The following is a 9,840-nucleotide window of genomic DNA, read 5'->3' on the forward strand; positions in this document are numbered from 1 at the left end:
CTAACTAACTAACTAACTAACTAACTAACTAACTAACTAACTACTAAACTAACTACTAACTAACTAACTAACTAACTACTAACTAACTAACTAACTAACTAACTAACTACTAACTACTAACTAACTAACTAACTACTAACTAACTAACTAACTAACTAACTAACTAACTAACTAACTAACTAACTAACTACTAACTAACTAACTAACTAACTAACTAACTAACTAACTATACTAACTAACTAACTAACTAACTAACTAACTAACTAACTACTAACTACTACTAACGAACTAACTAACTAACGAACTAACGAACTAATGAACTAACGAACTAACGAACTAACTAACTAACTAACTAACTAACTAACTACTAACTAACTAACTAACTAACTAACTAACTAACTACTAACTAACTAACTTGCTCCCGATCTCAGTTTTTTCAGACCAAATCTTGTAGGCGACCTCCAAGTACGACACTCATGCATTACTCTAAAACCGAGGTATTGATGGCGTCTCTATGCCGCAGTATACGAAGTACGATCCAAGGGATCTTCCATATACATAACTTTTGCATTCTCTCTTGGTTTACACGAAGATCCTTCCTGATATGACTCGTGGGGGCATCCAACTGTGTGATGTTAAATTTGTTTATTATGTTTCGTGAATGGAAGGACCTTTGCTTCTACTTCTCCGAAATGTTCTATCAATGACTATTTTCGAAGATAATTGTAATTTTTATATAAAGTTGATATTAGTGTATCTACTTTATGGATCAAAACCCCCCAAGTTGGAAATATATTTCTTTGTGCATGACTTTTCATAGAAATATTTCTATTGTATATTTTTCTCACTATAACAACAATGACAAATACTAATTTTCTCGTTTATTTTCTAAAAATATTTGTATTTATAAAATGTTTCAATAAAGGCAATTACCAAACCAATGTTATTGGCGCAACTTTGACCAGAACAATGCGTATTATAGGTGGTCATAATACCTCGATAGCTGAACATCCCTACATGGTTAGTATACGATACAAAGAACATTTCATATGTGGCGGTACGATGATATCACAAAAATGTATGCTAACAGCGGCTCATTGTTCAATATTAGAATCACCCGGCGGTTGGGAGATTCATGCTGGAACTACATTTATAAAAGCTAAAGGGCTTATAAGAAAGGTACGTAAATGGATGGTGCCATTGGAATTTAATTTCTTTACCGTTGACATGGATGTGGCCATAGTGGAATTAGATAGACCATTATATTCACGAAGTGTAAGACCTATACAAATAGATTATGGTCCTTTGCAAGAAAATGAAGAAATTGTGGTAACTGGTTGGGGTCTTAAGAACGAATATCCTCTGGCTAAATTATCAAATGAACTACAGGCGGTAAATGTTTCTTTAACATCGATGGAAGAATGTTTGAAAACCTATCTGCCGCATAATAATATAACGGAAAATATGTTTTGTGCTATTGGTAGTTGGGGTAGTGATGCCTGTCAGGGTGATAGTGGAGGACCTGCTATACGTCGGGGTAAGCAGGTGGGTATTGTGTCATGGGGTTATCGCTGTGGCTCTCCAGAATATCCTGGTGTGTATACCAGATTAAGTAGTCCCAGTGTAATGGGATTTTTAAAGTATATAATAAAAAATAATTGCTAAAACTGAATGGTGGTTACATATTGATTATAAATTGAAAATTGCCAACATTTATCTAATAGAGCGAAACCCAAATAATTGCGTTAATAGCTTTATAATAATAAAATGCATGATCAATTTATAAAAAAATCTACTGATAGTATTAGTTTAACGCTTGGAAATCAAAGATGTCATGCGAATATCTGGCTGTTACAATTTCAATAATTTTGTTTCGTCTTCCCTTAACGTATTTGCATCACTCCAGTGATCCTCGTATAGTTGGAGGTGTAGAGACTACCATTGAACATGTTCCGTATTTAATAAATCTACGACGAAATGATCAATTTTCCTGTGGCGGTTCTTTGATCACCAACAAATGTGTGCTAACAGCAGCCCATTGTGTAAATGGAGTACCAGCTTCCAGTTTAAGCATTAATGCGGGAACCTCAAAACTAACAGATCCCGGTGAAACGCGTCAAGTAGAGCAATCGTTTGTCTCGGCCTTGTATTCCCCCACCAATCTTGATATGGATGTGGCTGTTCTAAAGTTAAATGAACCCTTAATAGGTCCCAATATTGCCACTATACCACTCTGTTCTAAACGTCCTGCCAACAATGCTTATGTTCGTGTATCAGGTTGGGGTGTAACAAGTGAATCTAGTCGTATACCACCGAATCAAGTGCGTACAGTTAGAGTGCAAGTGATATCGAAGGAGAATTGCCAACAATCGTATGCTGGTAAAGCATTTATATCTAGTACAATGTTTTGTGCCTCTGTACCGGGAGAACGTGATTCGTGTTCTGGTGATTCGGGTGGACCTGTGGTATATAATGGTCAAGTTTGTGGTATAGTTTCATGGGGATTTGGTTGTGCCAGACGTGAATTTCCGGGAGTCTATACAAATGTCGCCAGTTCAAGAATAATGTCATTTGTTAGATCAATTGTTATGCAAAGTTGTATGTAATTTAATTTTTAATAAAAACCATTTAAATAAATTGTAAAAAAAACGTCATAAAAATGTGTGTGTGTGTGAAAAGAGATTGAAAAGCCATTAAACCAATTTCGGAAACTTTTGGATGTTGACAATTTCGAGTTAAAATATCTTTTTATGCGCTGATGTTATTGAAACTAAATATTCAAAGTTGATCGTGTATATCAAGCTCGTTAGAGTCGGTTGCGAGAGAGTTTTAGTTTATTGGAGAGAGCAAGAAATCAGCTGTTGAAATGATATTACATGAATTCATCTTGACTATATATTCAATTATTAACCTTTTGAATTTGAACATAATTTCAGTCGAATTCGAGTGACTACTTTGGTTTGAAATGAGTGAACAAATTATTAGAAATATAAAGTTCCCGAATTGATCAAACATATTGATAATTTTATTTTTCCAAATTTGAATTTAGAGAGATATTACACAGATACATATATCTGAAGAAGTCTCCATTTCCTATCCATTGATATATAATAATAAACCTTGTCCTTTTGAAAGACAATTTTACCATTTCAAACATTCTCTGATCATTTTGAATTTGAAAATCTTTGATTAATTTTGCAGATAAGTCTATCAAAAATCCGCTGGACATCACAGAAACAAAGTGACACATATTTTTTCCATTCTTTATGTGTCACAACATTTCATTATATATGAGTCACAAAAAATAACTTTACATTTACTAAATTCCTTAATTGATAGAAATTTGCAATAAATATTTAAAAAAATTTTAAATTAAATCCAAATATTTTACACGCTTCTAAAAATACTATAAATATTATTTATTCAGATAGGAAACTATAGAAAAGTTCAGTGTAAAAATATCGGTAAATTCAGAAACATGGAAATTTTAACTGTATTGTACAGTTTGATTCTCGCATTAGTGCTGCAAACAAATGCTTTGTTTTTAAAAATATCCGAGCAAAGTGCTCGTATAGTGAATGGTAATGGAACTACTATTGATAAAGCTAAATATGTAGTTAATCTACGTATCGGTGATTCCTTCATTTGTGGTGGTTCTTTAGTGGCACCAAAAATTGTACTTACTGCCGCTCATTGTGTGGATTGGTATAGTGCCGCTGAATTGTCCATAGTAGGAGGAGCTACTTATCGTACAGAAAAGGGTATTAAACGTTCTGTCTCAAGTATACACATACCAAATGAATACAACCGCCCAACCATGAATATGGATATTGCAGTATTGGTATTATCTAAACCCATGAAAGGAGCCAATATTTCAACTATAGAATTGTGTAAAACAAACTGCAATGCCGGTGATGAATTGTCGGTTTATGGCTGGGGTCAAATTGACGAAGACAATGAAACAAATCAATTAAGGACCGTAAATGTACCGGTAGTAGAGCAGAAAAAATGTCGAGATATGTTTGAAGGCGATATAGAAATAACGAATGCAATGCTTTGTGCTGGTGATTTAATGGGAAAAGGTGCTTGTTTTGGTGATTCCGGTGGACCAGCCGTATTTAATGATCAAGTATGTGGTGTGGTATCGTGGGGTTCAGATTGTGCTCATAAAGATTTACCGCATGTTTATGCAAATGTTATGTATGCTAGAGAATTTATAGATGAAATAATGAATAAGTATGAAAGTTATTAAAGGTCCAACTTTTAATTATTTTATATACATATTTAAAGTATGTATTTTTCATTAATTTCATATTTTAAAGATATATTTAAATAAAATCTAAATATTATAAATAAACCAAAATATTAATCTATATATATAAAAGAGTAGCGTTACTGACTGACTGATTCATCATCACACAGCCCAAACGGCTGAACCTAGAATCATGAAATTTTGACAGTAGATGTGTTTTTGGTTATGTAGATCCACTAAGGAGGGATTTTTGGAAATTTGTACATTTGCGGGTAAAAAGGGGAAAAACGGGTAAAACTGGTTTTCTTAATTATCTTACACAATATTAGTGATACAAGAAAAATTTTAAATGCACCTGTATCTACTCTTAAAATTAGCAGATGGGTGTCTGGTACTTTTTTGAAATTCGTACTTTTAAGGGGTAAAAATTTGATGTAACAAAGGTGATTTTGGTACCTTTTTTGGTTCTTTAGAACTTTTGAACTAATTAACATAATAAAATTTTTATAAGTATTTTGGATACATCTCCCAAAATTAGGAGACACCTGTTTCGTACTTTTTTATAATTCAGCCCTTTTTGGGTGTAAAAGGGAGAAAACTCTATTTTTGGTACTTTTTTTTAGTTAATGTGAAAACTTTTTCGATTAATTAAAGTATTCCTATTAAATTACGGGCTAACTCTGTAATATTTATTGAAACAAAATGTATGCTATTTCACTGGGGAAAAAGTACCAAAAAGGGGAAAAACGGGAAATTTCATTTTATTCAAACTCATTAAGCCAATTTTTATAAAATTTGAAAAAGTAGTTTATTTACTCACACAAAATAAGCTATTGGTATATTTTTTTGGAATTCGAGTACTAAGGCCTATATAGGACCAAATTGGAGTAAATTGTTTGGTACCTTTTTGAAAGAAAAATTTTTCTAGAAGAAATGAATGCAGATTTGAATCGTTTGAGTTTTATTTGTGATATAGATTTAAATACGGAACATTTTGTAAACTTAATTCACAAAAAAGTATATTTCTAAGCGAAAAGGTACTAAAATTGTACTATTTTTTATTAGTATTTATTCCACTTTTGGCACTTTTCCTTTCTTCAAATGATACTCTGTATGTTTTATAATATGAATTCAAAACACATGATTATTAAACATACACGGCCCTCATTAAATAAGATTATTTAAGAGAGAACTTTTTAGTACTTTTTATCTCATAAATGGTACTTTTTGAATTTTCTAAAATATTCAACCTAGGAACATAAATTTTAACATACATGGTCCTGACTGAGTAATATTCTGTAATTGGGAAGTCTTTGGTACTTTACCATTCTTCAAATGGTACTTTTTGGATTCTCTATAATGGTTAACCGTAACACATGACACACGGTCCTTATTAAGTGAGAATTTATTGAGAGAGATTTTTGTACTTTTTCGTTTTTCCGATAGTACTTGTTCATATTTTTGCGATATTGAACATAGAAATATAAAATTTGGTGAATGAGAATCTACTGAAAGGGACTTTTGGTATTTTCTCATTCATTAAATTATATTTTTTGAATTGTATATAATATTGAACACAGAAACATACAATTTTTGATTAAATAAGAATCTATTAGAGTTATTTTATAGTACTTTTTTTTTTCAATTGTACTTTCGAAATTTTCTATAATAATGTGGAAGCTAAACGAATGAAACTAAAAATACAAGCTCTTACTGAATTTATTCGAAGTGACATTGAACGTAAAAAACTGAAATATTAAATAAATTATTAATCATTTTTAATTTTCTACAAAAGTAAACAAAATTTTGTATTTATGTATTTAATTTTGGTTAGGGTAGCGAAGCAGCCAGGGTATGCTAGTATTACATAACAAACAAGGTTCTTTTTTAAATATTTAGTAAAAATGTTTCTTTCAGTAGTAATTCACATACATTACTTACCTGCTTACCCGGTAAGTAAAGGTTTTTACTACTTTTCTGAGCTTGTATTTATAAGATCATTTGGTCAAGGATCTCAGCGCAAGACATACTTATACAAAACGTTTATATTCTAAAATTTGGTAAACTTTGCTCTAATTTCATATAAAGAGAATAATATAGGATGTTTACAAGACTACTTACTATCTAGATAGATAAAGAACTGAAACAGGTATGTATAAACACATGTATGTATGTAGGGTATCAATTTCTACTAGACATCGCAGAAACAAAACTGTAATACGAACATTATTTATAGAATGACATTCCATTCTATATGTGTCACAAAAAAATTCCTAACATTGACTGAATTCCATAATGGATAAAAATTTGCAATAAATATTAATAGAATTTTCAATTTATTAAAATTTCCCTCAAACTAATTCTATGCCAAGGTCTTTGTTTAAACCTATAATCAAGGTTTTAGTTAACAAAAAAAGGTCTAAACTATTAAAGAAATTTTAATATTTTAGATGCAATTCAGAATACTATAAATAATATATATTTGAACTGTTAAACATAGAAAAGTATAGTATAATAATAATGGTAAATATGACAATATTAATTATACTGTACAGTTGGATCCTCGCATTAGTCCTGCAAACAAATGCTTTGTTTTTAAATGTGTCAGATCAAAATGGACGAATAGTTAATGGTAAACTGACTACCATAGACAAAGCTAAATTTGTTGTGAATCTACGTACCCACGGTCGCTTTTCTTGTGGTGGTTCTTTAGTGGCACCAAAAATTGTACTCACTGCTGCTCATTGTGTAAATGGATTAAGAGCCTCTGAAGTGTCCGTAATAGGAGGAGCTACTTATCTTTCGGAAAAGGGTATTAAACGTTCTGTCACTAAAATACATATACCAAAAGAATACAATCCCCGTACCATGGATATGGATATAGCGCTATTGGTATTATCTAAACCCATGGAAGGAGCCAATATTTCAATTATAAAATTGTGTAAAACAAAATGGAATGCTGGTGATGTAATGACGGTTTATGGTTGGGGTCAAATTACCGAAGCCAACACCACCAGCTCAAATCAATTAAGGACCGTAAATGTACCGGTAATAAAGCAGAAAAAATGCAGTGACATGTATAGAGGTCATGAAAAAATAACAAATTCAATGTTTTGTGCTGGCGATTTGAAGGGTAAGGATGCTTGTACTGGTGATTCTGGTGGTCCTGCGGTATTTAAAAATCAATTGTGTGGTGTAGTGTCATGGGGTACAGGCTGTGCTCGTAAGGATTTTCCGGGCGTTTATGCAAATATTATGTTTGCTAGAGAATTTATTGATAAAATAATGTACAATTTTGGCAACCATTAATTATTTTAATAAAATTTAATAAAAACTATTTTTAAAAAATACTAAATTTTATATATAAACAAATATATCGATGGATTATACATATTCCAAAGTTTTCAGATTTCGTTAATTCGTAAGACCATAACTAAAGCCTTTATTATAGTGATATTTCACTTAACGAATCAAAGTTTGTACAAAATGTTTATACTGTGTCCCATATTCCATTTCTTCAAATTTAGATGATGTTACGAAGTAAATAATACATTCCGAAATGCATTCCATTCTGCTAGTGTCCCAAAAAATATTTTTAAAAAATACAAAATTTTATATATGTATAAACAAATATATCGATGGATTATACATATTCCAAAGTTTTCAGATTTCGTTAATTCGTAAGACCACAACTAAACCCTTTATTATAGTGATATTTCACTTAACGAATCAAAGTTTGTACAAAATGTTTATACTGAGTCCCATATTTCATTTCTTCAAATTTAGATGATGTTACGAAGTAAATAATACATTCCGAAATGCTTTTCATTCTGCTAGTGTCTCAAAAAATAATTTTTCCTGTATTTTACAAATCGAATTTGAAAGAAAGGAATTAAAACTCGATCCTCACATAAATATAAATCGGCTAAATGTATATTTCGCCAGTTAGATTTAGGTCTATCATCGATGTAGCCAAGAATAAAACAAAGTACTTCCAAAAGAATAACATTTATCACCACTTCAAAAGTAGCACTAAGTGAATTTGTTTACCTTCTGTGGAAGTAATGTTTAATGACTTCCGAAGAAGCGAAAATAATTGTATTTTTTAATGCTGTAGATGTATTCTTTGTTTCGAATAACTTCCAAAAAAGGAAGAGTATAAAAATTACTTCTTGGGAATGACTTCAGAAGTATTGAATTTGGAATCAAATAAAAAGGACATCCCTACTATGACAAAGCCTGTGTTAAAATCATCATTTCTTCAGGTCTTTTTCAGTACTTCCAAGGAGTAAATTCTACTTCTTTTTCGCTTCTTTGGAAGTTCTTTTGTTGCTGGATATACGCTATATAGACAGATAGTGAATATAGTAGTTGCATGCATAACATTCCATTCTATATCTGTCACAAAAGTTTTACATTTATAAAATTCTATAATTGATTAAAATTTGCTAAAAATCAAATATTTAAGATTTTTTTCAATATTCTATAAATATTATTTATTTGGTTAGATAAATATAGAAAAGTTCAGTGTAAAAATATCGGTAAACCTAGACACATGCCAATTTTATTTATACTATTCAGTTTGATCCTTGCATTAAACCAGCAAATAAATACTTTTATTTTAAATAAGACAGATCAAAGTGCCCGTATAGTGAATGGTGAACTGATTACCATTGATCAAGCTAAATTTGTTGTTAATCTACGTTTCTACGAGAAATTCATTTGTGGTGGTTCTTTAGTGGCATCAAAAATTGTACTCACTGCCGCTCATTGTGTGGATTGGTTAAGTCCCGCTGAATTGTCCATAATAGGAGGAGCTACTTATCTTTCTGAAAAGGATATTAAACGTTCTGTCTCAAAAATACATATACCAGAAGAATACAACTTCCTAACCAAGGATATGGATATAGCACTATTGGAATTATCTGAACCCATGGAAGGAGACAATATTTCTACTATAGAGTTGTGTAATACAAAATGGAATACTGGTGATGAAATGGCGGTTTATGGTTGGGGTCGTATTGCCGAAGACATTGCAGAAAGCTCAGAGCAATTAAGGATCGTAAAAGTGCCGGCAGTAGAACAGAGCAAATGCAGCGATATGTATAAGGAAGTGGGAGAAATAACAAATTCAATGTTTTGTGCTGGCGATTTGAAAGGTAAGGATTCTTGTAAGGCCGATTCTGGTGGACCAGCCGTATTGAATGATCAATTGTGTGGTGTGGTATCGTGGGGTGAGGGTTGTGCTCGTCACGATTTTCCGGGCGTTTATGCAAATATTATGTTTGCTATAGCATTTATTGATAAAATTATGAATAAGTATGAATCACATTAAATGTTTTAATTTAGCAAGGTGCTTCCCAGATTTTCATATTATAAAGTTTTGTAACCAATAATTTATTTAAAACAAAATTAAAATTATCATATATAAACAGATACTTCGTGGGACTATATTCAAAATTGTCTATCTTACACAGCAAAAGTTTTCAGGGCATCAAACAAAACTGTTGTTTCGCTAATTCAACAGAATTTTTAAATATCAATTTAACAAATGTTTAATTTGTTTTCTTTAAAATTTATATCGCGGA

General features: G+C 31.2%; 5 protein-coding genes across 5 annotated transcripts in view; 4 read left to right on the forward strand and 1 right to left on the reverse strand.

Annotated features, from left to right (window-relative positions):
• LOC119611707 (trafficking protein particle complex subunit 11) overlaps window positions 1-9,840 on the reverse strand; it is a 42,243-nt gene that overhangs the window by 8,262 nt on the left and 24,141 nt on the right. The window lies entirely within an intron of this gene.
• Window positions 867-1,694, forward strand: LOC119611712 (trypsin-like). Its single transcript, XM_037967382.1, has one exon. It carries the CDS (start codon window positions 970-972, stop codon window positions 1,663-1,665), a length of 696 nt encoding a protein of 231 aa, XP_037823310.1. The 5' UTR covers window positions 867-969; the 3' UTR covers window positions 1,666-1,694.
• LOC119611710 (seminase-like) lies at window positions 1,796-2,606 on the forward strand. Its single transcript, XM_037967380.1, has one exon. The coding sequence runs from the start codon at window positions 1,830-1,832 to the stop codon at window positions 2,604-2,606; it is 777 nt and encodes a 258-aa protein (XP_037823308.1). The 5' UTR covers window positions 1,796-1,829.
• Window positions 3,459-4,352, forward strand: LOC119611711 (seminase-like). Its single transcript, XM_037967381.1, has one exon. The coding sequence runs from the start codon at window positions 3,479-3,481 to the stop codon at window positions 4,250-4,252; it is 774 nt and encodes a 257-aa protein (XP_037823309.1). The 5' UTR covers window positions 3,459-3,478; the 3' UTR covers window positions 4,253-4,352.
• LOC119611709 (seminase-like) overlaps window positions 8,791-9,840 on the forward strand; it is a 1,079-nt gene continuing 29 nt past the window's right edge. Inside the window, exon 1 of the mRNA XM_037967379.1 lies at window positions 8,791-9,840. This exon is cut by the window's right edge and continues 29 nt beyond it. Within this exon, the coding sequence (XP_037823307.1) occupies window positions 8,808-9,587 (780 nt within the window). The 5' untranslated portion in view covers window positions 8,791-8,807 and the 3' untranslated portion in view covers window positions 9,588-9,840.

Source organism: Lucilia sericata, unplaced genomic scaffold, assembly GCF_015586225.1.
Source record: "Lucilia sericata isolate MDLA Ls3-8-SP2 unplaced genomic scaffold, ASM1558622v1 Contig001514F_arrow, whole genome shotgun sequence".
Taxonomy (NCBI): domain Eukaryota; kingdom Metazoa; phylum Arthropoda; class Insecta; order Diptera; family Calliphoridae; genus Lucilia; species Lucilia sericata.

Excerpts from the sequence above, each read along its gene's own strand:
- LOC119611711 (XM_037967381.1), top strand. The coding sequence starts at position 3,479 with ATGGAAATTTTAACTGTATTGTACAGTTTGATTCTCGCATTAGTGCTG.
- LOC119611710 (XM_037967380.1), top strand. The coding sequence starts at position 1,830 with ATGTCATGCGAATATCTGGCTGTTACAATTTCAATAATTTTGTTTCGT.
- LOC119611712 (XM_037967382.1), top strand. The coding sequence starts at position 970 with ATGCGTATTATAGGTGGTCATAATACCTCGATAGCTGAACATCCCTAC.